This window comes from Tripterygium wilfordii, chromosome 12, assembly GCF_013401445.1.
Source record: "Tripterygium wilfordii isolate XIE 37 chromosome 12, ASM1340144v1, whole genome shotgun sequence".
In the NCBI taxonomy this organism is placed as follows: Eukaryota; Viridiplantae; Streptophyta; class Magnoliopsida; order Celastrales; family Celastraceae; genus Tripterygium; species Tripterygium wilfordii.
In genome coordinates this window covers 3,860,509-3,888,360 of record NC_052243.1, presented here as the reverse complement: position 1 = coordinate 3,888,360, position 27,852 = coordinate 3,860,509, and the positions used below count along the sequence as shown (strand labels likewise).

Sequence of the window (27,852 nt, the reverse complement as noted above, 5' to 3'; positions counted from 1 at the left end):
CTCGTTTTTAGCAATAAAAGGTTATGGCTTAGAGGTGACCCCTTTTTGTATGAGTATGAGAAGATCTTTTCATGGTTGGTGAATATCTCCTTGATTATCAGGATGACTTTTCAGAGAGTGAATCCCTTTCTGATTCATTTCCTATTAGGATTTTTGGGTTTACTTCGTTGTTTGGTCACTCATGATTTTCGATGTGACATTTGAGTTTAGTCGAGATGTTCTCAACTCTGCCACATTGTGTCGAGCGCACTATTTTGGCAACTCCTCTCGTACTATTTTGCTTGGTTCGACAAGTCGACTAATGCCCTAATCAACAGCTCGGTGGGAGCTCATTCAGTACATCGATGATGTGTCAGCTTAACATTTTGGTATCACACGTCATCCCCTTGTGCTACGGGTCGTCTTTCTCGTGAAGCGTAGTTTTGGTATTATCACAAATAATTAAGATTACATATTAAAATTCAAACTCTTCCCATAAATGGAGGGATAAAAATGGAAACCAGCCGAAAATTCAAGGTTCGGCAAAAAAAAAAAGGAAACTTGGGACAAAAGAATTTGATACCATCATAGGCAAAAATGCCATAAGACAATAAAACAATTCCTTCACTAATTAATATTTAATAATAATATATGTGTTTTGATAATGGAGTATATACTCAACAGTCAACCCAAGTACACACGACTCCGGAACAACCAGCGTCCACCTTCCCGTCACCTGAACTTGAATCACAGTTCGAGTAGGGGACCCTCCTGCAGAGCACGTGGCCTCGCTCGACACCGATTTCACGGATTTTCCGTGATATCACCGGTCACCGTTCACACCACCAATTCTTATATCCACGTTTCGAATTTGCCCCTCCTTGTCCGACCATTCTTTCTCTTTCATTAGGTTTCTCTAAAACCCTCTCACCCCGTTCTTCACTAGTTCTCTCTATCCCTCCCTCTGCAAAAATTTTACTGAAGAGAGGGAGAGTTAACTATGGGAGCTCTGGCTCCAGTGACGTCATGGACGCCGGAGGACGATCTTTTGTTGAAAAACGCTGTGGAGGTGATCTCTTTGTGCATTATCAGTTTATTTCTTGATTATTTTTGAAGAACTGATGCATTTCAGTTTGTTCTCCCTGTCCCGTTTTAGGTTATTGGTTTTGTAATTGTCTTTCCGTTTAATTTAGATGGTGATATATACAGTTTTAGGCTTATTGTTGTGGTTTTTGTTAAGGATTTTGAGATTTCGTCCCCTTGTGTTGAAGCTTGAATAGTGAGAATTGGGGATTGTAGTTTATGTGGCATGTGTACTGAAACTATTGACATTCCTTGTGTGTAACTCTCACTTTTCTTAATTTTTAGGTTAGTAACTTAGTATTAGATGGGTTGACTCAATAAATTAGGTTTATGACTAGTTTGTTAAGATTCCGCATTGTAGTGGTGTCGAAGGCATGGGATTTTGACGCGTGGAACTGGCTATTAGGTTGTGGTTTCTGTCACATCTCTTTCCACGTAATCAGGGCCACAGTTTTGTGTGTGAAGGCTTATGATTCCTCTTCAGTGTGTTTTGTTGTTTGTGGAGAATGATTTTTGTGCATTTATTATCTAGATAGCTTCTACCCTTACATTCAGGGACAGATACATTGCATTCAAGTACCAACAGTTGAGAGATTGGACAATTTGGGTTGGTTGATATGTTTGCTTTCTTTTGAGTCAACAATATTCAGAACTGAAAAGTGTTAATGTGTTTGGCATTACTCCATAATATTGTATATTTTCGTTATTAATTAATTTCTATTGAATGTACAATGGTGATCCTTGGTGCTGTGGTGAAATTAGTTCATTGCAAGACACAGGTTCAAGTTGCTGAAGCAGCCAGCACCTCTCCTCAATGCGGAGGAAATCGTTATATACATATGCCCTCCCCACAGACATTAGTGTTGCAGGGGAGTCTTGTCTCCTAGTCCTCGGTTTAATTTAGCTTGAAACTTTTGTATATGGTCTGGTTTATGTTTGATGTTTGGAGACTGGTCTGTCTTAGGACATCATTCGTCCTACCTATTAGATTTTTATTTATCATTTATCATTTTTTTGATTCATGCACTTATGGCTAGTTTGTAGCACAAGCCAGTGTATCTTTTCTAAGTATTTTTTTCGTTTTTCATCAAGCTTTAATAAAATTTATTTGTTATCCTTTTTCGGGTTTGCTGTATCCTTGGATCTGCACCGAGAGCTTTTTGAATTTTTATGTCATTTCAATGGGATATACTTACGTTGGCTCAAACCCTGTAGCACAAGCCCTTGATTGTCATAAAAATTGGATTGATAATCAGCAATAGAATATTTCTATGATAGTATGTTAAATGGTATTCATGGCATGATTATGTTGTCATTGTAAGTGGTTAATTGGTTATTCAAATGCATATGCACATATAAGACGTGAATCTTACTGTTTGTAGCATATTCAGTAAGTCGTTAAATTTTACTTTACCATATGGGGCATTAAACGGCAAACAGTTTAGGTAAATATGAGAAAAGATCTTTTTTCTTTGAATAGCAAAGAGCGAGGATGAGTAGTAATTCATATATTATAACTATACTATAACTAAACTATAAGCAAAGTCCTCTGGTAGGATAATCACTGAGTGCAGTGGCCGAGCTTGCATTATTTTCTAGGTGGGTCAAGTGGTATTGCAATACTTTTGGAGGGGCTAACCAATAAAATTGTATTAAAATTTTCATTATAGCTATTTAAACATAAATTCTTCAAAATAACTTCTAAAACTTTATGGGGGAACCATGACCCCTATGCCCCTTAAAATATCGGTGCCTGACCGTGTAGAGAGCGGAATTTACGTATTTATTTCTTGCTCTTAAGGTAGGTGAGATAAGTATCAAATTTGTGCCTATTCATGTGTATCTTTTTTGATTTCGTTTTTCTTTCTTCTATTTGAAGGCTGGTGCCTCCTTAGAATCTCTTGCTAAAGGTGCAGTGCAGTTTTCCCGAAAATTCACTATTAGGCAGCTGCAAGAACGATGGCATGCGCTTCTTTACGATCCTGTGGTTTCTGCAGAGGCTTCCTTTCGCATGATTGAGTTAGAGCGATCTGCTTCAGTGCTTCCATCAAAGTTCAACAAGGCAGGGAATTCAAAAGTAAACAAAAGTAGTTCTGGGAAGAGAAAAGGTGAAAGCCTCTGTAGTTCTTACTATGCTCTGCGGAAAAGAATCCAAAATGAGTCATTTGGTTCCATGGATCTTAGTTTTCTTGGCCCTCCTAGTAGTAGCAACTACATAGATGGTGCAACTGACCCTTTATCTGGAAGTTGCATACTGGGAGATCCCATTTCAAATCAATTTGGATTCCAGGAATCAAAATTGGATGTCGTGCATCATGCTTTTCCACAAATTTTGGTGGAGGGTGATGTTACTGCTGAGAATGGTGTTGCTACCCATGTTTTTCAAACAGGTCTTCAAATTCCTGTTGAAGGAGATTGTCCTATGGAGCAAGATACAATACAGAAAGAACTGCCAGCACACAGTCTGTATGGTGCTGATAATTCTAGTATGAAACATCTCTCAACATATGACCAAATAAACGGTGATCCAGGAAATATGTGCAATGAATTTGAAGGAAAACAGGTCTTTAATTCTTCCATTCCTGAGTGTGACGTATCTTTCCAGAACTTGGATTTTTCGTCTCCACTTCCTGAGATGCCAATCTGGAGAACAGTTGAAGGCATTTCTGTAGCAGCCATCACGGTAGATGTAGATCTAAAAGAGAGAGATTTGCACGCTAGGGAAACATTTTCACTTGTCAATAATGGTGATGCTAAGGACACAACCACATCAGGGTATACTGATATACAAACAAACTCCAAGTTGAAGCAGCAGATGCTGTGTGATGAATCTAAAAGTCCTAGTGCCAGCACAGAAGTTTTTCTTGCCGAGCTCTCCAACTCCCTTTTGGACTTTACTAATGATGATGAACTTCTTTTCATGGATGTTGATGGGAAGGATGGGATTGATAAGTCTTACTATGATGGTCTGAGCTCCCTTTTGTTGAGTTCACCGGCAGATTTTGATAAAAATTGCATGCCACATGGAACTGAACCCGGGGTATCAGTCACTTCGGACTGTATTACAAATCAACCTGGTGCATGTCCTGGGGAATTTAATGGCAACCAAGAGTTGCGATGTGGTGATAATATTGTTTGCAACTCAGAGGTTCAATGGCCACCCTCTGTATCAGTTTCAAACACACAGTTTACTGATATGATTGATGGAGTAATTTGCTGTATGTTAAATACTGAAGACCCTGAAATTCCATGCAATGATGATGTTACATTTCCAAAACAATTGCGTTCATCAGTTTCTGCTGTGGCACGACGAAATCTTGTAGCTGATAATAAAACGTTTGCATCAGCAAAGGTTTTGCCAAGCAATCAAAAAACTAGTGGAGGTCCAGCTTTGATGCAGAGAGATCTTCAAAATCCCAGTCCATCTCGTCCATCTTCGCATATTAGTGAAGCACAACTTATGTCAGGGGGATTACACCATCTAGTTGGTGATCGTGGGGTGAAATTTGAGGTGCCCAATAAGGACTCCACCCATGTTACAACCAGTTGTGTGGCCAATGCTTGTGGTAGTTCAGCTCAGATTCCTTCAGCTAATTTTAGTGCAGACACTTGCCTCCCTGCTGCTTTAAAGGATGAGACCACTGAATTTGCTGTGCCGAAGCATCTTGATAGAAGATCAATTGTTTCTCTTATGGAGAAGCCAGCTCTGGGATCAGATAGCTCTACAAGATATCCCCAGAGGCATGCCAGTGACATTAAACAAGAGCTTGATGAGACAGCAACAACCCAAAATTATGAAGTATCAGATGCGAATATGGGGTCTGTAAATGTGGCGGCCACAGAACACCATGCAGAACCTCCAAAATCAGATTTAGAGGAGCTGCCTATTGAAAGTGATGTACCCTATTTCTCAGATGTTGAGGCAATGGTAAACTTTAAGATTTTAACCTTCTATAGATTGGCGATCTATTATTTAATTTTAACTGTTTATCATAACTTCTTTCTTCTTTGTTTCTCATCAATGCTTTTTATATAAATATGTGTTTTCTAATGTCATTAGATACTGGATTTGGACTTGGAACCAGAAGACCAAGATTTGTACTCTAACGAAGAAGGTTGGACTTCATAGTATTCTTTTTTATTTCAAGGTCTTCTGAGTATTCGTTAAACAACTTGTTCCATTCCTGTTTCTCTGCAGTACTAATTTGATGATCCTCAGACTTTGCTGGTATCCTTTGCCGTTAATGTAGGATAATTTCTTGGATGTATGTGTACCAACACTATTTTTTCAAGTGATGTATAAATCTGTACCGTAGGGCATATTCTAGTTCTGTGTATCATTTTCTTGTGGTTTCTGTCCATTGGATGTAAACAAGATTCATACTTATGGTAATAGTCTGCACTGCAAAACCATATGCATTTGTTGCATATTTAAGCGGTCAGGTAGTTTTCTTGATTAATCCTACCATGGTGGTTTTTCTGGTCCCTTAAATGATTGAGCTGAACTGAGCTCCTTTTTGGGTCTTTTTCTTTTTATTTGTTTAATGACATCTTATACATTTGATGCCTGGAGACTTTCTATCTTGATGTTTCTTTTTGGTATTGTATTTTATCCTCTGAATATGGCATATGATCTCCATGGTGCAGTGTCAAGATATCAACACAAGGATGCTAAGAAGGCGATAATAAGACTGGAGCAGGGTGTTGGTTCGTATATGCAAAGAGCCATTGCATCACATGGAGCACTTGCCATTTTATATGGCCGGCATTCCAAGCATTATATCAAGAAACCTGAGGTATTTATTTATCCTAAAAGAAAAAGAAAAGAAAAGGGAAACTTGAGTTGTTTTGAGGCATGTGGTCTTGCCTAACCTTTGAAGAGTTGCTTATGAGGATTTTCTTATATAATTCTAGGTTGCCTTCCAAATATTTTGGCCTACTTGTGGTCTCAATCCCCATAAATCACAACTTAAATAGCTACAATTTTACTGTCGGATGAAAACTCACTTCTATCTTTTGGAACCAAGACCAACCTAATTAAGTAGTTCATATTTATATATAGTGGCGAAGTGGTAGAGTTGCATCATAGCAACCTAGACAATTTAAAGTCACGTAACCTGCCTCTCCATCTGCAGGGGCAAGGCTGTGTACACCCACCATTCTCTGACTTTGTGCTTGGGAGTTGTTTATCTTTTTATGTAATCCCAATGTGCTACAGCTGGGGCCCAGAGTTTTGGGAAGGAAAAATGTAATTTTGTATTTTTTTGTTACTTTCTGAGCCTTTCTGAAGTTAATGGAGAATTTTGGTTTGAAGTTGGCATGTAGGATATGTTTTCAACTTATAGTATTGTCTTGTCTTGTGTAGGTTATACTTGGTAGAGCAACGGAAGATCTAACTCTTGACATTGACCTGGGAAGAGAAGGGCGTGCCAATAAAATATCGCGACGGCAGGTGAACTAGCTTTTACTGCCTTATTAGGTTTATTACAGCATATAGTCAATGCATCACACAAGCATTATTAGGTTTTCCAATGATTCATAATGAAGGATGTTTTATTCTTCAACGCATCAGCAGATCCACTAAACGAGATATTGCTCAGTGCCCTTGCTTCAACTGCTTTCACTAATCACTATATTAGATGTTTTATTCTTCATCCATGAAGACCTGCTTGTTTCAGGCGTGAGTGTAATATTGGTTCCGGGAACTTTGCTTTTCCCTTAATTGAAGGAAACATTTATCTAATAATTTGTATCAATGCAGCCGTATTGTGTGAGCATGAGCATTATTATCCGGTTGCTCAAACTTTCATTTAAGCCATCTTCTATTTAATTTTTTGGTATTTGTAGCCTATTTCAACTCACTGAAGCTCCCCATGTTTACGGTACAACTTTGAAAGGGATAGTGTCTTTACTCTTATTTTTTCAGGCAACTATAAGCTTGGATAAAGGTGGATCTTTCAGTCTGAAAAATCTTGGCAAGTGTTCTATTTTCGTGAACGGCAAGGAAGTAGTTGCTGGGCAGAGTTTAGGCCTTAGCCCCAGTTGTTTAATTGAGGTATGTCTTGATAGTGCTTTCTCAAATTTGATGATGTTTGCCATTTATTTTATTGTGCATCATTTTGATTTCTTGTCTGTTTCATCTTTCGATTAATTGTCTTTAATGTGCTTTCATGGTCTTAAATAGTTATGAATTCGTTTTCGTTAAAATATATAACATCATTTGCTGAAAGATTTACCGTTTTGAAGGTTGTTTTTATAGAATCGCAGGAGTCACCTATTCTTATGTTGCTGATCATTTATAAATAAAATGTACATCTGTATGAAAATTTGTCATGTTGGAATTTATAACAATGGTAGGGAATAGTTATATGGGTGCTTGCTACATCTGACTGGTGAAATTGCAGATAAGGGGAATGTCATTCGTATTTGAGCTGAACCAAAGTCGTGTGGAGAGGTATCTGGATGGCATCGCGAAGACGAATCAAGCCCAGGAGCACCAAGTTTGATGGCTGCAGATGTGTAAGTACTGAAACCTCATCAGTGGTCACTTTTAACTGCTTTCTGGGTTCTGTTTGTAACTTATGTTCAGCATGAGTTTACCATATCAACCCAGAGCTCTTGATGATGGGGCACCAAAAATGTTTTTAAGATATCTTCCATTTACAAAAAAAGATTTTCTTCAGGCACCCCACGTCATTAAGATGTGTAGGATGTAGCATCTCGAGTGGTCATTTTATGTTTAGACATCATTGGCACACACAACTCTATTGATACAGGAATTTAACTACATTGATCTTTCACGAAAAAATGGAGATTGGTATTGAATTGATGTCGTTATATGAACGTACCTAAACCACTGACGTAGATTTTGAGAAGATTCTGTTAAATAGAGATGTGGATTGCCATCAAACCCTCTATACAAAATTAGTTCTTGGACCTGATTCGAGCATTAACCCACAAAGGAAACATGAAGGAAAATGTTTTTCCTTGAAAATTCCAGAGCATGTCCAGTGATTGATTGGATTCGATGCATCATTGAAGAGTGGGATATTGATGAATATTTTAATTTGTGAACTACTCATTTTGGGCATAGGGTTTGAAGTCACTAATCAACCTCGATCTAGGATTTGATTCTACCTTGATCTAGGATTTGATTCAACCTGGATCCATTTTAAATGGAAATGAGTGGAGTTCAAGTTTGGTAAGGCTGGAGTCATTAGTTCAAGAGTATCATTGGTCTGAGAGGTGGTTATATGTTTTTTTTTTATTAAGTTTGATTTGGCATTTGAAAACCATAATAAATTGAGTATCATGAGTGGCGATCCATTATAAGTACGTCCGCTTGCTTGACTATCCACTTGGAATAGCTTCAAAAGTTATCATAGCCCTAAAAGTGAATCACCCACATCATCGCCGCCTATATTTTGACAACAATGCTTGTTCATATACACTTGGGTCCCCACTTTGCATTTTTTATTTGTATTGGATCCAACGCTTGGTTACACACATGCAAAATCCACATTGCTTTGCAATTAACTCTCTCAAGCAGCTCTCAGTCTCACTATGCTTTTGCCGTCTCTCCCATGTCATTACAGATTTTCCTTAAGCAGAGGACAACATATCAAATAATGTCAAAATGCAGTTCCAACTTCTCCGTCCTCTTACATTCTGTACTTATGATGACACTTGCAGGGCTGTTTATGAAAGCAGAATCAAAAACTCACCTGGCAGATGTAAAAGTGCTCAAGGATCTGAAGAACAGTGTGGAGCCAAGTTCAATGGTGACTGGATCATGCCTGAGCTCATGGGACTTCTCAGTCGACCCATGTGACCATATATTCACCTCCAAGTTTACCTGTGGGTTCAGGTGTGACCAAATCATCCATGGTTCATCTCGAATCACCGAGATAACCCTCGACCCAGCAGAGTACTCGGGTTCACTCACTTCCACCAACTGGAACCTTCCATACCTTCAAACTCTGGACATCTCTTGCAACTTATTTTCAGGCGTGATCCCCAACTCACTTTCTAACCTCACTGCCCTACGACGACTCTGCCTTTCTAAGAACTCACTCTCTGGTGAAATCCCCGTCTCTCTCAGGTCTCTCCTTTACCTGGAAGAGCTCTATCTTGATAACAACCATTTGAGTGGTTCAATACCACCAATCTTTGATCGGCTTGAAAGCTTGAAAAGACTTGAAATCCAACAAAATGAGCTATCTGGTCAGTTTATTGATCTGGGTTCCGTAAAAAATCTGTACTACATTGATGCAAGTGATAACCAGATCTCTGGTCAACTTCCATCAACACTGCCTGAATCACTTGTTGAGCTCTCCATAAGAAACAACTACTTGGAGGGAATCATTCCGGAAAGTGTGTTCAACTTGAGATTCTTACAGGTATTGGATCTTAGTCACAACCTTCTTTGTGGTCCTGTTCCATCAGTTCTCTTTAACCACCCCTCCCTTGAGCAACTCACTCTCTCACACAACAACTTGACGAGTATTCAAGTACCAGGTGACATGGGTTTCACCAGCAGATTAGTAGCTCTTGATCTGAGCTTCAACCAGCTACGAGGTTTGCTTCCTGCTTTCTTGGCTGCAATGCCAAGGTTGTCTGCATTGTCTTTGGAACAGAACAGGTTTAGAGGGATGATACCCGCTCAATATGCTCTGAAAGTGGCTGTTTCCAGAGTCAAAACATCAACATTTAAGAGGCTGTTATTGGGAGGGAACTATTTGTTCGGGCCAATCCCGGGTCCTTTGGCGGGTCTGAAACCGGGTTCTGCAAATGTGAGCTTGGTTGATAATTGTTTGTATTACTGCCCTGATACGTTATTTTTTTGTCAAGGGGGGAATCAGAAGAAGTCAGTGGATTGTAAACGACGAATCTAAACAAAACTTTACATTAGCATCAGATCTTGTAATTTGTTTTTGTTTGTTGATTTGGTTTCTGCTAATCAACTTACTGGATGGAATAGAAACTCAGCATTTTAACTGCTTTATTGACATGAGAAGCAACGGAGAGAACATATCATATGCATAATTCTCGGTGTGAGTTCCCAGTTCCAATAGGTGTCTTGAGATCTAGTTAGTGCTGAGTTGACTGAGAGACATTGGACTCCGTATTTACTTACCTGGATGGCTCCACCATGCATGGACTTAAACTAGTCATGGTTGAATAACACTTTTTTTAAGAAAAATATTTGTGAAAGAGAGATTGATTTTTTAAAGAGGAATCCGTCCACGTGACGGTCCACAGCCTCATCTTACACAATAAATTCAAGAGCAAACCATTTAAGTGATAAGTCTAATCGGGAATTTCTTTGAGGTCAAATTATGTAAACTCCACGTTAGGTGAGAAACTTTAATTGAGTTTAATATAGCTCGAGTTTATACTCATATTGGATGTGGTATAACTAAGTACTCGCTGCAAATCAGTTACGAGTTTAGTATGACACCGAGTAGGTGGCTGCTACTATTATTTATTAATATTAATTATATTATTATGTTTACCGAGGCAGTTCCGTAATGACTTGTGACTTGTGAAGCCCTTTCCTACATTGGGTCTTGAACAACGCTAGGATTGCGTTTGTTTCGTTTCACAATGAGAAAATGAATGATTATATAATTATCAGTGGGAATTGAAAGTTGTTAGAACATGAAAATGTATTGAGTTGATGTAAATGCACCTCCTCTTTTACTCTATACACCAACCTCCCTTTTTTTTTACTCTATACACCCCACCCCATGTCCCATCATTAAACCCACATCTTTATATTTTTATAATTTTTTATTTATTTGATTCAAAAAACAATATTATTAAAAAATAATACTACAAATTTTATTTTAATATTTTGCTGTACGTTTCTAACTATATCAATTATAAATTTTATGGTGTGAATTTTTTTTATAAGTTAGATGAATATGTCTAATAGGGGACACCTTATCGCATCAAGGTACAACATCGTCTTGCGTCTCATAAGCGATGTACAATCTTTGATTTTTTTACCATTGCGATCCATCCCCCCTCCACTTGCAGAACGTATAGTAATCACTATTGGATATGTGAATGATAATCACTTTGTTCAGATATTTATGAGTGAGAATTATCCGATATCCCTATTATGATTTTGTGGTTTTCATACAAGTATGATTGTGCAACAAAATGGGTGACACCATATAAGAAACAACACCATGATTATGAGAAAATTGTTCATTTAATAAATGTATTGCAACCTATTGTTGACATAACCTCTGATTACTGTGCTTGTATTGATAACAATATTATTTTTTAATAATATTGTTTTTTTTACAAAATAAATTAAAAATTATGACCAAGTAAATTAGAAATTATAAAAATATAAATTAAAAAATATAAAAATATAAAAATATAAATTATACAAATATAAAATATAAATTATAAAATATAAATTATAAAATATAAATTATAAAATATAAATTATAAATTATAAAACTATAGAATATAAATTATAAATTATAAATTATACAAATATAAAAATATAAATTATAAATATAAAAGAGATGGGGTTGGGGGTGTATAGAGAAAAAAAAATTGAGGGGGTGTATAGAGTAAAAATATGGGTGCATTTAGAATTTGACAAATGTATTTGAAGAGTACCAGGTGACATGCTCCGTTTGGTATAGTTTTTTACAAGCATTTATATTACTTTATAATATAAATGTTATGAGGTAACCAAACAAACATTATGGTGCACGTAATCTGAGACATTTTTCAAAACATTTTTGCCTATTTTTCAAATGCTCCCAAATCAAAGCATTTTACCAACATTTTTGTATACATTCCTATTATGTCATCAATATTTCAATGTCATCCCCATTTTACCCCTAAAAAGTCATTATCTCTCGCCTCTCTTCTTCTTCATCCCCGACATCTCATCCTCCTCCATCTTCTTCTCTCTCTTCACCCATCTTCCTCGTAATTGTCGCCGTAAGAACATCACTGGCAATCTCCCCATCGTCGGTGTCGCCACATACCTGAACCTAGTTTGGTAGACAATTTTCAAAGTACCAGATATGCTAGCAGAAATGGTAGTAGCATAAATGTTTGACAATTTTAATAGCAGATATGCTGCTGGAATGTTGTGTGATGTTTGGTTGAATACATTTCATCCAAAAGGCCGATAATTGGTTTTTATATTTAATACAAAAGGCCGATAATCATTCAATCCAATAATTGTAATTAAAAGGCAACCAAACATAGAAAAAGAATGTATGATGATTCCACGCCCATGTCAAACTTGCAACCAAACACAACCCAAATAGTAATACACTTACAGCCTACTCGCATGGAGGAGTGAGTATTCTGGCCGGCACAGGAACTGGGAGAGGGCCCACTAATGGAAATACTATAAGCCCATGAGCTGGCCCATTTGTAAGTATTTAGATAATAATTAATTGTATATAATATTCAAGTTATTGATTATTAGGAAAAGAAAGTAAAAATGTCATGATGATCAACCTTTCTTGTTGAAGAGGAAGTCAAGATCCTTATCATAGATCCAGTTGCAATCCATGTGTAGTTTATCTGTTCAGTCTTTGTTAGCCAACATAAACCGATAGAGTCGGATTCGTTCGGCGATGTCAAATGTAATAAGATGTCGTTCAGCTTTGTGTTCGTGTTTGTCAAAGAAAAAAAAAATTTAATCCTCTTGGTTGTACTCCATCTTTACGGTGTTCCGTATGTCTACGGATCTCAATAATCTAATTTTTGTGCTATATAGATTGCTGGGTGGTATGGAACAATTAAGGTTGGAATACATCCAGCGAATTGTCCATAGAATAATTATCGTTATAGCCTATTGTAAACCTTACCCGAAGCATCCCCTGGTCAATGCTTGTGTATATATGATGATAGTATTGATTCCTTCTTTCTTCTTCTTCTTCTTCTTCTTCTTCTTTTCAGTAGCAGAGCAGGAGATATATAAGTATATATACATGTTGCCCATACCAAACAGCAGCAACGCAGGAGATATATTAATATATATACATGTTGCCCATATCAAACAGCACTCAGTACACACAAAAAAAAGAAATATATATGATAATAACAAAATATTCATCCTATGAAATGATGACACATGCCACTATATAAAGCGAATAAGAGGAGACCGAACTGGGGAGCATCCCGGCACATCCAAATGTCACATCGGTCCCTACTCCTCGATACAATCAATCCGGCATAACCTCGTGAACTCTAGGTGACCCAAACACTTCGAATCCCAAACAAGAACAAGATCCTGAAAGATCTATAGAAGATCTCAAGAAGATCAACAAGAGATATTAGGGCGATTCACCTCCAGAAATCATGCCCACAACCAGGGATGACTCGTATTTCGAATTGAAGAACATATAAAAGGGAACCTCCACTCAGGTAAATCTTTATCAGTTTTTCACTTTTGACTAGTAATTAAAGAGAGAGCTCTCAAAATTGAGTTATCTTAGTAGTCCTATTGTCTATTGAACTAACTTGGGCGTCGAAGTGCCCCATCAATAATATTAATGTGATATTATCTTTTGTATATAACATTCGATCTCTAGATGATTCCGTAGATAAACGTGCTTGTGTGAAATCAATTGTAATAGTTTTCAAAAATTATCTTCGTGCATAAATATATATAACTTTTGTATACATAATGTGTTTTTTGGACCTAACAACTAACGACGAGGACCAATGACCCTTGGCGCAAAATGAATGATATTGATTGTAGTATTTAGGCTGAATTTCTAACATCCATACGATTGTGTTAGTGTCGTAGCTAATGTGTAGTTCTAAGTGTAAGGAACACACATCTAAATAATATATAAGCCTCACACTCTTTCGATTCGACAGTACTATCTCCTATTTTAATCCCCAATCGCAGGTTCTTTACCTTTCCCAAAATTTTCATAAGATTGTTATATTATTATATACACAAAAGTGTCTATATATATATATATATATATATATATATTATTTGTTTGTAATGGATTGTGCATTTCTTGGAGTTGGAAAAGAAAAAGTGTTGTTTTTACTTGACCAAGTGTTAGTCACTTAGTCTTAGTCCCACCGCCCCATGCATGCAACGTCATTGTGTCCAACCACTTTTAATTAATTTATTCTAATTCTTTTAATTTAACAAAAATGATAAAGATCCCGCAATTATAGTATTATATATACTACTATGATTTATCTCCCTAAACTCAATTAACCATTGATTATTTTTCACTTGATAAGGTGTGTGTGATTGTGAATCCAAGAACAATTAATTTCAAAATTTTCACTTGTTTAGGTCTAAGGACAAACAAAATCATGTGGGCCCGATATGTCTATGGGAACCAGACAACCCAAAATGGATAATATTGTTAAGGTGTATGAGGGCGTGGATTTACAATTTCTTTAGTTTGTGGAGTGATGTAAATATTTATTAAGGTTTTATCTGACTTTAATTTCTACCAATTCTTATGTGGCTTGACACCATATCATGTATGTTAATTAAGACTGATTGGTTGATCATTGAGGCAAGTTTTGTTTTGTTACATATTATTATGTTAGGTAATCACGGCAGAGAACTCGAGTTTGGATACCATCGAATCAAACATATGTCTTAACCATCTCGATTGAGGCATCATTGACTGTATACAACAAGTCGGTACGTGTTCAATTGCTTCATGTGCCCTAAGATTTATTTATATTTTTTAATAAAATCTACAGCTTATTAGAAAAAAAAAAGAAGAAGAAGAAGAAATGGGTACGTACTAGATTAATAAAATATTCAGGAACAACACTAATTAAGTAAACAAGATTTGACAGGAGTATCTGCTTATAGGCTGACAAATCCAAAACCCTAGAAGCAATCCAGGCTATTCTTCTCGACTTTGCTATTAATTTATTTATATAAAGACAGTTGCCTGCATCTTTTTAAGTAATTTATTATATTATGCAAAGCCATCACATGCCTATCCCATCTACAACACAATTACACAAATAATTGGACATTGGCCCCATATAATGTGCAAAAGGTAATAATATTTTTGGGTATTAAATAATCTGACTAAATTTAATTTGAAAATTTATTTTTCAAACGTTTTAAAATGGGAACCCAATTTTCATGTTTGTTTCAAAACACTTATACGGATAGCTTTCGACTTATTCGGACAGTCCACTATCCTACTTTGTAGGCTTCTTTTTCAATAGTATTTTAACAATATATATAAATGTAATTTTTATGGCAATATATATATGTAATATATTATATATATACTTGTTACACTTTATGGAAGCATAAACCTATGATTACGTTATACATAGAAATTTATGCAATTGAAATAAGAAAATCAAACAAACACACAAAGATTTACGTGATTTCGACTAAATAGTCTACGTCCACCAGCGTAACATGAAACAATAACTATCAAAAAGTTTTGATTACGACACACAACAAAGAATTTTTAGAACCATAACAAGGAAACCCTTTTTTTTCTCAAATCAAATTCTTAGAATTCATCTTCTGCTAATTAAACTGAATAGTTTGTAGATTATGCATCGTTTCAATTAAAAAATAATATATATATATATATATATTCACTGTGCACTATCAAAAGAGGAAATGAAAGATCCTTTCACTGAGTCATCAATGTCAGGCTTCTGAGAAATAAATCACAACGGTTAAATACAAGCTTAGCATCCAAGCTTCTCCCATTTCCTCTGCTTCTGTAACTTTCAGTGACCCAAATCAATCAAAGAAAGATTACAAATTCAACAATTCAACAACAATACCCTTAAACCCTTAATTCAAGAAAATAATCACGTTGATGTTGAACACTAAAGAGAGTATGGAGTTCAAGGCTTCCTCCTGATCTCCTCCCAATTGTATACTCTCTCTCTGTGTATGTGTGTGTGCAGGGTTTAGGTTATTGGGTGTATCAATAGTGTGATTGAAGATTGAAGAAATGAAGATCCAGTGCGACGTGTGCGGCAAGGGTGAGGCGACGGTGTTTTGCGTCGCCGACGAGGCGGCTCTGTGTGATACCTGCGAACACCGTGTCCACCACGCGAACAAGTTGGCTTCTAAGCACCAGCGGTTCTCCCTTCTTCATCCTTCGTCTAAGGAGTACCCACTTTGTGATATCTGCCAAGTATTTGCTTTTTTGTCTCTTAGAAGTTGGGGTTTTCTGATGTTTTATTTTGCTTTGTTTTTATGGGTTGATTGTCAAGTGTTTGATCATTTGTCCAGGAGAAACGAGCGTTCCTGTTCTGTCAGCAAGACAGGGCGATTCTGTGCAGAGACTGTGATCTGCCTATACACAATGCCAACGGGCATACCCAGAAGCATAATAGATTTCTACTCAGTGGAATCAAGTTTTCTGCCACTCCTGCTTTCTTTACATCTTCCACTACTTCTGAGACAAATGGTTGTGATTATGTTCCTGATCCAAAGTCTCAACGTTCCTCTGTTCCAAATCCACCATCAAGGGCTAAGACTTCAAACTCAATTACTTCAACAACAGCGGCAACAACAACTACAAAAAAGGGTGGGGATAGTCTGGTTGTGAGCGAAAACAATGGTTCAACAAGCAGCATCTCAGAGTATTTAGAGATGCTGCCCGGTTGGCACGTTGAGGACTTTCTGGACTCTTCCTACACTCCATTTGGTTTCTGGAAGGTTTGCATCCAATCTTCTTCCCCAAACATGATCATTTACTTTGAAGTACTTTGATTTCGTTCAGATCTAAGTCGTATCATGTTTGTTGGTTACAGGGGGATAATGGGATGTTGCCGTCTATGGATGGTGATCTTGAGAGCAATATTGGGTCGTTCACATCGGAAAATTTGGGATTCTGGGTGCCTCAAACGCCTGCTCCTCTATGTTCCTATCCTTCACAAATGGGAGGACAAATAGTATTCAAGGAGACAAAGGAGACTACAAGTATGAAGAGTAACAGGAAATGGACAGATGTTGGTTTTATAGTTCCTCAGATTACTCCTCCATCCGCTGGCTTCAAGAGGTCTAGACCTTTATGGTAAGATCAACTCACAAACATCTTGACATCCAAGAAGAAAGTTCATGCTCTTGTTTTCTTTGTTATCTGGTTTGGTTTGTTTTGTTTTGGCTTGGCTGGTTTTGTCATCTTTAGTTTACCACTAGTACTCCTTCTCCAGTCCAACGGCTTGTGTGGTTTTTGCTTCCATGGATTTGTACTTGCATTTGGCAAGTTTCTTTTGTACAGAAGCCTCTAATCCAACTAGAACTTCTGATACTCTTTTATCTTGTTCCACTTCATCATTGCCATGCCCATGGACAGAAAACTTGAAGGATTCTTAAATTCTGATAACCTGACCTAGAAATGGAACACAGCCACTGTGTATACTGTATAGAACACTTTTTTTTAACCAAAAATAATACCGTGCTCTCGGACATCCAATATGGGCTGAAAATCTGATCGTCAGGCTCACGTACACTACATCGACAAATTTTCACCTAACGACAGGGTAGATTAGGTCAAAATTTAACATGTGGCCACAAAAGTATTACTTTAAGTGAGAATCGAACTTAGTAACTCCCGAGTGCATAGTGTATAGAACACTATGAGGGCAAAAGATTGTGTTAGTTGTGATCATAAAACAAGGACGGAATTGACAGATAAAGCACAAGTGTTGTGGTCACCCTTTTGTCGGGAGATGGGTTGTGATTTTGTGAAACTGTCGGTGCAAGTGACAGTTTAGATTGCAACACAGGATGAACAAAAGGAGGAGAAGATGGTGATGATGATATGAACAAGAACAAAGATGGATTGTTTGTTCTGTGTCTCGACCCATAATTTGGAAAAACAGAAGTACTACCAAACCCCATCAGTTCCATTTCCAAAAAACGGAAATAAGACTTTCAAGTCAACTTATTTTTCACTTCAAAAATTTGTTGAACTTTCATGCGGTTCAATAGAAACTTTATAAATGGTCTTCCTAAATGTCTATGTTTAGATTGTAAATGGACAGGACTCCTCGTGAGCCATTGGATCATAGTGGATCGAGAAACTCTGCAATTCGACAGAGTGTGAAATGTAACGGTCCAGGAATAATATGACATAGTGATATCATGTAGAAAAAACCTAAAAGAGTGATGTGACATACTTCTCAAATCGTTAGATTCGAATTCCAGACTCTGGAGAATTGTAGAGTCCCCGTATCCAATCATAAGTCTATAACAGCTCCATTCATTTATAAATGAGTCAAATTAAGACCTAACTTACAAGTTTAGAGCCCATTTATTAAACAAGTCAGAACTAGGGATTGATAAGCCCGACTCGGCTGAACTCATCTACATAACTAAATCCCTCTCTCAAGAACTTGCATGTCCCATTGATGTGATGTGGCTGCAAATGTATCATGGTATCAACCTAATCAGAGCATTATTGAGTGGGGGAATCTAAGTATCCGGGGTTTACAAAATAATGTGTCACTTGTTTAAAAGTAATTGAACATTTACTTATATACCACTTAGTTAAGTTATATCAATCCAATGTGAGACTATAAGTCTTGACAAGATCAATGGACCTTATATTCATATCAAAAGCAAAAACTATGATAATGGTATGGCAATTAAAACCTTTTTTCTCTAATCAAGACGTCCAGGTGTAATTAGTAATTATTCTCTACTACTTTTCCAATAGTAAATCGTAATGATCCAACATTCACAATTATGCCTCTATTTATGTAAACAAAACCTAAGTCAAATCCATCAAGCAAAAAACAACATACAAAATCAATCTTCCATGCACACCCACACCATATATCAGAATTAAGGAAAAAAAACAATTGGAGAAAGAAGTCTTTTAAGGTCGTCGACAATGAGCCTTGCACATATGTTGGCAGTCATAGAAGCAAGGTCCACCACAATGAAGAGGGCAATCCAGCCTCTTCCATCTACATCTTCCTCTTCCCATGCATTGTGCATACTCACCTACTCTGTACTCTTCTTTCTTGAATTCTCTCTTCCTATTAATGCTTCTCCTTCCTCTTCCACATCCCCATTTGTACCATCCACCACCTCCTCCTCCCCAGCCCCATCCTCCTCCTCCTCCTCCTCCACCTCCACCTCCTCCCCCTCCACCTCCACCTCCACCCCCGCCCCCGCCCCCGCCCCCGCCCCCTCCACCACCCCAGCCATAATTGTATCTGCCACCGCCGCCACCGCCACCGCCAGAATATCTATTTTTGTTATTGTTGATAACAACTTCAGTGTAAGAGGACTTGTTGTTGCTACTTCCTCCAACATTTTCTTCTTCAGGGAGCTTATCAAGATTCAATGGAATGGCATTGCCTACGGTGCCATTTTTCACTGCATCGGCTCTCAACACAACGATGGTTATTAATGCTAAAAAGAAAAGAAGAAGCCATAGACTGGTTCTTCTCGCTGTATCCATGGAGATGCTAGCTACTTAACTGTACTATTGCATAGAATTACTTAGACATGCTGCCTTAATATAAGCTATATATATATAAACCCTTCCATGTGAGTGAGGTTGTGGTGCCAGACTTGGCCAATCAGAGCTAAATTTGAAGCAAGAATATTGTCTTAGAAGGCACGCCTCAGCGTGCACCACATTCACTCACTCACTTTTGTTGCACATCATTCTGTCTGATTCTTAACTACTTACTCTCTCTGATTCTTAATATATAAAATATAGATTCTTAGCTGTTAACTCTAACTCCAGACGTTAACAAGTTTTTTTTTTTTGATAAGTAAACATTAAAAAGTTGATACTTTTTTTTTTAAAATCAAGAAACCAGCTCGTGTTAGGCTCCCTAGCCCAAACTTGATTATCTTTATAAGATATTGTTTGTTTTCCCAAGCTCAATCCATCACAGGGTTTCTAGGGTCTTTCAGGTCATTCCAAGGGAACCATGAGCTTATAACATGTCCATTAGATCTTTATTTTAACGATGTGTGACTTTTCTTAACACCACTACAAGGGATTTACTATTTTACGACAAGCTAAATGGTGATAGGGATGTATTGCCGTAAAAGATTACCCCTTTTATGGCGACATATATAACGTTGCCGTTAAATAGTTTCCTATTAGTGGCGACTATAATTGTTGCCGTAAATATAGGTAACATTCAGCGGCAATTGGTATTTGTCGCTGCAAACCTGCGTCTCAAATCAGAGGAGGTACCAAATCACGGTGTCTCCATTCGACAGGTAGTTTTGTTGCTTTTTTATGTGTAATTTTGATTACTTTTCCGTCTGATTGATTCTTTTTTTAGGTGGATTTGGTAATGTTAATTGTTCGATTCAGGTGTGGAGATAGAGCATGAAGCACTAGCTCTAAGGCTGTGGGGAAGAGACTGCAACGAAAGGAGTGTCTCCATTCTCTTTAGATACAGTCCTGCTTACTATTTTGTCTATTCTACTGGTCTAAGTTATAGGCATGTAATGACTCCAGAAGATATATAATCCTAGTACTTAATTTACTTTTGTCTTTTTGTTACGTTAATTATACATTATATATAGAATAATATAGATGGTGGAATCCAAGATTTCATAGTGTACTTTAACCAAAACGACTAGAGAAATTGCTTTATTGAATATATGTACTTGAACAAGGCTTCTATAGGCAGAAAACAGTGACTTCAAAGCTAAGTGATGTCAGTTGCTTTGATCTTGTAGTTCTCTAATAGTTAAAAAAAAAATTGCTAATTGTCTATGCTTATAAAAATTTGTCATGTTTCTTATTTTCTCTCAGTATTAACTTAGGTGGGTGATTATTAACTATTCTATAGATAGTTGAGTTTTTTTGGTTCAATATGCATTTACATTGCAAAAGAAAACTTTGATTTTAATTTTTTCAGAATGGATAAGGATTGGATTCATTTACACCGAAGCTCATTAGAATACGACGTTGGTTTAAAAAAGTTTGTAGATGATGCATTTGCATGTCATGGGATAGTTGATAAGATTAAGTGTCCATGTCGTAAGTGTAACAGTGGGTATGAACTTACACGGAAAGTGGTTGAACTACGTTTGCTAAAATTTGGTTTTGAGACTACATATACCGGCCAATTGGATATATCATGGAGAAGATTGCTTTTCATATTCTGAGGAGGAGGAAGATGAATTAGAGGATAATGTGACTGAAGAAAGGCAAGTTGATGCTGATACATATAAAATGATATATGATTTGCGAAGAGGAGAGTGTGAAACATATATGAATCATGAATTTCAGGAGGTCGTACTTGAAGATCCTAATGAAGATGCTGGTAAATTTTATAGGTTGTTAAAAAATGCTGAAGAAGTAGTTTTTGAAGGTTTTACAGAGTCATAGTTGTCATTTATAGTTAAATTCTTTCAACTGAAGTATCTTCACGGGATTAGTAACATAGCACTTGATGCATTGATTAAGTTGTTACGAAACTCATTCCCTAAACGGGAACAAAATGCCTGAATCTTTTTATGAAGCTCAAAAGAGGTGAAAGTGTAGTGGAACTAACCCCAAAAGAGGTGTTTGCACACATGTACTTCGTGAAAGATCTTATCATTCAAGGGGATATGGTTTCGGACCCAGGGGATCCATCAGCACAACCAAAAAGGTTGCTCAAGAGAGTAGGGAACGTCTCATCCAAGAAAACCGAGACATGGCAAGAAGGATGAGTCAATTGGAGGAAACCTTTGATGCTCGCGTGGATGCACATTTTCAAGCCGCAATAGAGGCATTTATGACAAAATTCAACAAGGTTCTCGAACCTCGACCTCTACGGTGGGAACATGATTAATGTTTTTGGTGCTTTAGTGAACAACATGATATAGATGTAAGGTTTAGATTTATGTTTTTGGACTGTGAGTGAGATACTTTTCAAGTTATAGAAGACATAGCTTTACCATATGATGATTTTCCTTTATTTGACCTCTTTGTTATATGCTTGATTTGGGAAATACTCTGATGACAATATCACAGGAGGAATAGAAAATATAGATATGGTATTATATAGGGCATTAATATATATATTTTTTTAAAATATTAACAATTGCGACGACAAAAGTCACCATAAAATGTCTATATTGTTGCCATATAAACTAAATTATCACAATATCTGACTAGTTAAACACATCTACAATAATACTTTATACGGCGAGAATTATCGCCTTGAAAAAGGTGCCATTATAAGGTGACATTTGTCAGTCGTATATTAGTAAATATATTACGGCGATAGGTATCACCGTAAATAAATTAAAGAATGCGGCAACAATTGAGGCTCGCCTTATTTTTTTTGTGACGGAACATAATGCGGCGCGTTTCGGCGGCGAAGAGTTGTTGCCGTTATAGACCATTTACGGTGACAACAATATTTTTTGCGGCAACGAATGTCCCCATAAAAAACATGATTTGATGTAGTGCACTCAGCATGTCCTCCGGATAGTTGAGTGAACATAAATCTCGAACCGCCAGAACAACCCACACCACGTTGACGACAGGTAAGACTGAACTGAATCTCATGCTTAGGATGATTGCGGTAACTCTTAACGTAAGCGGGAGGTCTTGGGTTCAAGCCTCATGCTCACAATTTGCCAGATGTGCCCTTTCTTAACCTAACGTATGCAAATGTCACCCTGAGTTCTCTCCCGCACTGGGTCTCGGTCTATGTCTCAACTAATCCATGGGAATTGCGGAGTCTTCCATATGATCCGAAGTTTACCAACCAATTATCTACTGAGCAATTGGATGGGTTCCATGTTACCAATGAAAAGGGTTAGGGAACTGGAAGTGGGATAAGCATAGGTAACCAGGATTTCACAAGGAAATATCGTTAATTCGAACTCCTGACCTCGAGCGTCGTATACCTTAAATCCGAAAAGATTATCGCCAAGTGGATACAAATTATTACAATTTAAGGAGAAATTAAATAAGTAATATATATGTATCTCCCCCAAGGAAGTACATACAAAAAGATAACAAGTCATCGATGTCTTAACTCGTAGAAAAAGAAAAGTGGTCCTATGAACTCAACTAATATTGGACCATGAGCCATGTTACAACAGTTCTACCTAATAATTAATCTTTTATCTCTTGCTTGACCATGACGTTGGATGAAGTGTGTATTGGAAGTAGGAGTGTCTCTACTCATGCATACGTTCCTTACAACAGTGTAGAAATTTATTTTTGGATGTTGGGAGGCATCATGCTTCCCACCTATATCTGCCTAAGAAATTGAAAATCTTAAAATCTCCACAAACCAAACAATATGAAGTTACGCATCTCTTCTTAATCCTCCTCACTTCTTAATCCTCCTCACGTTCTAAAACATCTACCCAAATGGACCCTAAACACGTCAATCAAATGTGCCGTTAGGCCCGCAAATATCTTAATTAACAACTGGCAATAAAAAGTGCCACAATTTTGAAACACATTATGCATAGGAAGGACATAATCGTCGAACTGCTAGAACCTTAAGCATCCATAATTCCATATCAAAATGTCTACCTCCCACATTTGTGACAGGAGCTGCAGCCTGCACTGGTGTTGGATGTAGGATAGAATACCCAATTCGACGTCTTGTAGGGCTGTTAAAAAAAACCACCAAAACCGAAGTGGTTATATATGTAATGATACAATTAAAGCTTTTTAATTCATTGTTTTGAAGTGTTTTTGTTCTACTACTCATCATCAGGGGTCCATGATTAGTCTAAGTTGTCTAACTAGAAAAAAAAAAAAGAGCAGTTAGTTAAATGTATTGGAGGATTAGATTGAAGTCAATTGACTGGTTAGACAAGATTGCTCATTTGCACTAGCACATGTTGTCAAATGTCAATAGTACAGGCCAACTTATCCGTTGCGGGCTAGGCTTGTTTCGGCCCATTTTGAAACGAGCTTTTATAATAGCCTTTTCTGTTTGAAGCCCAGTTAAGCCCACTTCAACTCAGTGTCACTGAGGTAGAAAAAACCCAAAGACAACCCATTAAATTTTCTAATGAACTATGTTAAGGGTACAGCGGTAGCCTGAAACCCGATAATCTTAAAACTCAAAAACAGCAAGAAAACAGTCATTAGCCAACTGCCAAAATTGCCAACTAACAAAAACAAGTCACCTGTTAATGTAAAAGAGAGAGAGTGGGCCTTCCCTTCCCGGCCCCGCCCCGCCACTCCATCACCTGTTCGACGAAAAGACAGAGAAAGTTGAACTGGAAAAAAAGAAGATAAAAAAAAGCCAGTTTGCCAGAGACTCCTTCCAGACCCCAAATTAACCCCATCATTGTTAGTTAATCAACAGTGAATTAGGGTTATACCATATACATCATCATCTTCTCTACTATTCTTCATTTTCGGAGACAAAGATGGCGACGAGAGGGAGCAGATCAGAGAAGGTGAAGAGGATATTCCAGCAATTCGATGCGAACCGTGATGGAGGGTTGAACAGGGAGGAAATGTCTGCTCTCGTTGTCGCCGTGAACCCCAGGGTCAAGTTCAGTGATGAGCAAATCAACGCCATCCTCGACGAGGTTTTTCGGACTTACAGTGAGTTTATTGATGCAGAGAATGGATTGACCTATGATGGTCTTCTTCAGACATATGACGACGGGGCAGGTGATGTGGACCGTGATTTTGACGCCCTTGATCTCGAGCTTGATGATAACAAAGGGGTTTCTGGTGTATCAGAGGCTTCATCGTCGACGGTTATGGATGAGAGGGCGATTGAGTCGCAGAAGAAGCAGAGGACTGCAGCCTGGGCGGTTTCGCCGAATCATGGCGTTGTTTTTGATGACACATGGAAGATTGTGGACGATTTGGAGATCTTAGTGAAGCGATTGAAGGCTAAGCAGGCAAAAGATGGCAAATTTAAAGCGGATAACTATGATGCCTACTCGGACGCAGGGTGGTCAAGGGAATTGGGGCCTTCCGCTGAAATTTCAGAGAAGAGGGTGTTCTGGGAGGAGTCTGGGCATGATTATGCAGTTTTCGTCAAGGACTTGGGGGTTATAAGGAGACGGGCCGACGGTGCAAGATCTAGGGAAGAAGCTTTTGATGGGCATATGGCAATTGGGAGGGTCTTATACGAGCACCAGTTGTTCAAAGAAGCCTTAGTGAGTTTCCAGAGGGCTTGTGAGTTGCAGCCAGTGGATGTGAGGTCACATTTTAGAGCTGGGAATTGTTTGTATGTTCTTGGGAGGTATAAGGAGGCCAAAGAGGAGTTCCTATTGGCACTGGAGTCTGCTGAGGCAGGTGGTACTCAATGGGTTTATTTGCTTCCTCAGATTTATGTGAATCTCGGTATTGCATTGGAAGGTGAAGGTATGGTTTTAAGTGCTTGTGAATATTACAGAGAAGCTGCAATTCTTTGCCCAACTCATTTTAGAGCGTTGAAACTTTTGGGAAGTGCTCTTTTTGGGGTAGGGGAGTATAGGGCGGCTGTGAAAGCCTTGGAAGAGGCCATTTTTATGAAACCAGACTATGCTGATGCACATTGTGATTTGGCCTCAGCTCTGCATGCCATGGGCGAAGATGAGAGGGCAATTGAAGTGTTCCAGAAAGCACTTGATTTGAAACCTGGTCATGTAGATGCTTTATACAACTTGGGTGGGCTTTATATGGACTTGGGTCGGTTCCAGAGAGCTTCAGAGATGTATACTAGGGTTTTGGCTGTGTGGCCTAACCATTGGCGTGCACAGCTCAATAAGGCTGTGTCGTTCTTGGGGGCAGGAGAAACGGAGGAAGCTAAGAAAGCTTTGAAGGAAGCACTGAAAATGACAAATAGGGTTGAATTGCATGATGCTGTATCACATTTGAAGCAGCTGCAGAAGAGGAAGGTGAAAGCTAATGGTACCAATGGGGAGGGGGCTTTTATAAATGTTGAAACCTCAAAGTTTAAGACAGCGGATGAGAAGACAACATTCAGGCAGGACTTGGCCAATGCTCTTCATATGAGGTCTTTTCAGAGAATTACTCGGTTGAGTCGCTGTGATGTGGAGCTTTTGAAGAAGGAAATGCGGGAAAATGATGTACCAGTGTCTTATTCTGGCAATGGTGTTCCTCAGAAATCAATACGCAAGCCTAATTTAGAGGAAGTACTTTGCAGGTTACTTATTTTTCTAAAACCTGAAACTTTCCAAAGTGCTGTCAAGGCAATAAATGAGAGGATTCTCTCTGTTTTGGATGAGATGGGCTCAGGAAGGGTGGATCTTGGCTTGTTCTTTGCCATTCTTGCTCCCATTTGTAGTGGCTCTCTAGACAAACGAAAGCGAATTGCTTTTGATGCACTTCTATGGCGCCACCAGAATGAAGGTGGCTCTCATATAAAAAGGGTTGATGCAGTTGGGTACATCAGATTGTTGAGGGCTATATATATTCCTTCCCATGGGGCTAGTGAGGGGCTGGAAGTCCATGGAGAGACAGATGCCTCAATGGTATCATTCAATGAGTTCCTTGTCATGTTAGATGATCCTGATTGGGGTTTTGCGATAATCTTAACTCTGGTAAAGCTTGAAACTGGTGATCGGAATCGCCATGGACGCCATGTTTGCTCAGTTTGCTATTATCCAGTTATTGGGTCCCGTTTCAAGGAGATGAAGTCTCATTTTAGTCTATGTAATCACTGCTACAGTGAGGGAAAGGTGCCTCCTACATGTAAACAGGACGAGTACAAATTTAAGGAGTATGGAAGCGAGGCTGACGCAATGAAAGATAAGTGCATGTGCTTTACTTTGCCATCCCATAATGACAATAGCTAGTTTTATGATCCTGTATCATCCCCTCAAGTTATTGTAGTTGATCAGTGTGAAATAATGTAGTTTGTGAATGTTTTGGGTGCGCTTCATCTTCTTGTATGAGAAATTGTTTCTGAAATCTTTGTCTATTAGCAGATGCAGAGTTTCCTTCTCACTCGTTTTCGAGTAGATTGTTAACTTGTGAAGATGTGCATAAATTCATGCAATTGTTTACTCCTGACTGATTTTGTTTGAAGTTTGAGTTTTTAGCATAAGATATCGAATAACAGATTTCTGCGTTTGTGCTAATCTGAGATGCGAGGGAACTGCTTTCACTGATGGTAGGTTTTGATTGTTTGTTTGAGTTTTTAGCTACAAAATGCCCAATAGCAGATTTTTGCGTTTGCGCTGATGTGAGATATGAAGGAGCTGCTTTCACTTTTCATAGGTAGATTGTTGCCTGGCTCATCTAAGTTTCCTACCCAACTAGATCAGACATGTCCGACATCCATCCAGGCAATATTAGATAAAACGGTCTGATTCTGCTTGTGTTAATTTATAATGAGGACGCAAGGGCTTACCAGTTATGAGTTACCACATTGCTTGGTCGGGTGAAGTCTCAGAATCTTTATGTATTCTCAACAGGTTTTGATGTTTTTGTCTGTTTCTTCTAGGGAACTTGGAACATTCCCCAGAACTTCCACCATTGTGTTCTGCATGTAAAAGGACATTCTAGCACCAAAATGAGTCCCGAAGGAGATCACTCACTGGCAGTGATAGAAGCAGAATCTGCTAGTGGAGTGAAGTATGGCCCCTGGACTTGATGAATGCTTAACTTGGATATTTATGCAGACTGGAAGAGTGGCTGGGGCCTGCAGGTCCCGCTGTAAAGCCAATATAAATTATTGTAAAAAAAATGTTATGAACGTGTTTTGATCGGATTTACGACTTTGACATATATTTTTTTGTTCCAAGTAAAAATTAAATTGAACATTAAAAAGACATGAAAATTTTTGACCATTGAATATAAATCCGAAACATAGATGAAATTTTTATTTGAGAAAAAAAAATCT

At 38.0% G+C, this 27,852-nt stretch overlaps 4 protein-coding genes across 5 annotated transcripts; 3 read left to right on the top strand and 1 right to left on the bottom strand.

The window, feature by feature from the left end:
* The first annotated feature begins 675 nt into the window (after positions 1-675).
* On the top strand, positions 676-10,070 carry LOC120010935 (LRR receptor-like serine/threonine-protein kinase SIK1). Of its 2 annotated transcripts, XM_038861878.1 has the most exons (8): positions 676-1,048; positions 2,942-4,990; positions 5,123-5,177; positions 5,710-5,858; positions 6,428-6,514; positions 6,989-7,117; positions 7,467-7,581; positions 8,755-8,894. In XM_038861878.1, exons 1-7 carry the CDS (start codon positions 980-982, stop codon positions 7,566-7,568), a joined length of 2,640 nt encoding a protein of 879 aa, XP_038717806.1. In that variant the 5' UTR covers positions 676-979; the 3' UTR covers positions 7,569-7,581; positions 8,755-8,894. The 2 variants fall into 2 exon arrangements, with proteins under 2 accessions (XP_038717806.1, XP_038717807.1); XM_038861879.1 differs by lacking the exons at positions 676-1,048; positions 2,942-4,990; positions 5,123-5,177; positions 5,710-5,858; positions 6,428-6,514 and having other exon boundaries at positions 7,094-7,117; positions 8,755-10,070.
* Positions 10,071-15,689: 5,619 nt separating this feature from the next.
* Positions 15,690-17,347, top strand: LOC120010267 (B-box zinc finger protein 21-like). Its single transcript, XM_038861011.1, has 3 exons — positions 15,690-16,220; positions 16,319-16,747; positions 16,843-17,347. Exons 1-3 carry the CDS (start codon positions 16,035-16,037, stop codon positions 17,107-17,109), a joined length of 882 nt encoding a protein of 293 aa, XP_038716939.1. The 5' UTR covers positions 15,690-16,034; the 3' UTR covers positions 17,110-17,347.
* A 1,003-nt stretch (positions 17,348-18,350) lies between these two features.
* On the bottom strand, positions 18,351-19,505 carry LOC120010471 (cold and drought-regulated protein CORA-like). Its single transcript, XM_038861268.1, has one exon. The coding sequence runs from the start codon at positions 19,503-19,505 to the stop codon at positions 18,915-18,917; it is 591 nt and encodes a 196-aa protein (XP_038717196.1). The 3' UTR covers positions 18,351-18,914.
* Positions 19,506-24,190: 4,685 nt separating this feature from the next.
* Positions 24,191-27,020, top strand: LOC120010914 (uncharacterized TPR repeat-containing protein At1g05150-like). The gene has a single exon (XM_038861837.1). The coding sequence runs from the start codon at positions 24,413-24,415 to the stop codon at positions 26,801-26,803; it is 2,391 nt and encodes a 796-aa protein (XP_038717765.1). The 5' UTR covers positions 24,191-24,412; the 3' UTR covers positions 26,804-27,020.
* The last annotated feature ends 832 nt before the right edge of the window (positions 27,021-27,852 follow it).

Bases quoted from the DNA above. Each gene is read 5' to 3' on its own strand.
- LOC120010471 (XM_038861268.1), bottom strand. From the start codon at position 19,505: ATGGATACAGCGAGAAGAACCAGTCTATGGCTTCTTCTTTTCTTTTTA.
- LOC120010267 (XM_038861011.1), top strand. From the start codon at position 16,035: ATGAAGATCCAGTGCGACGTGTGCGGCAAGGGTGAGGCGACGGTGTTT. The intron at 16,221-16,318 runs GTATTTGCTTTT...TCATTTGTCCAG, and splicing joins CACTTTGTGATATCTGCCAA to GAGAAACGAGCGTTCCTGTT. The intron at 16,748-16,842 runs GTTTGCATCCAA...TGTTGGTTACAG, and splicing joins CTCCATTTGGTTTCTGGAAG to GGGGATAATGGGATGTTGCC.
- LOC120010914 (XM_038861837.1), top strand. From the start codon at position 24,413: ATGGCGACGAGAGGGAGCAGATCAGAGAAGGTGAAGAGGATATTCCAG.
- LOC120010935 (XM_038861878.1), top strand. From the start codon at position 980: ATGGGAGCTCTGGCTCCAGTGACGTCATGGACGCCGGAGGACGATCTT. The intron at 4,991-5,122 runs GTAAACTTTAAG...TAATGTCATTAG, and splicing joins TCTCAGATGTTGAGGCAATG to ATACTGGATTTGGACTTGGA. The intron at 5,859-6,427 runs GTATTTATTTAT...TGTCTTGTGTAG, and splicing joins ATTATATCAAGAAACCTGAG to GTTATACTTGGTAGAGCAAC.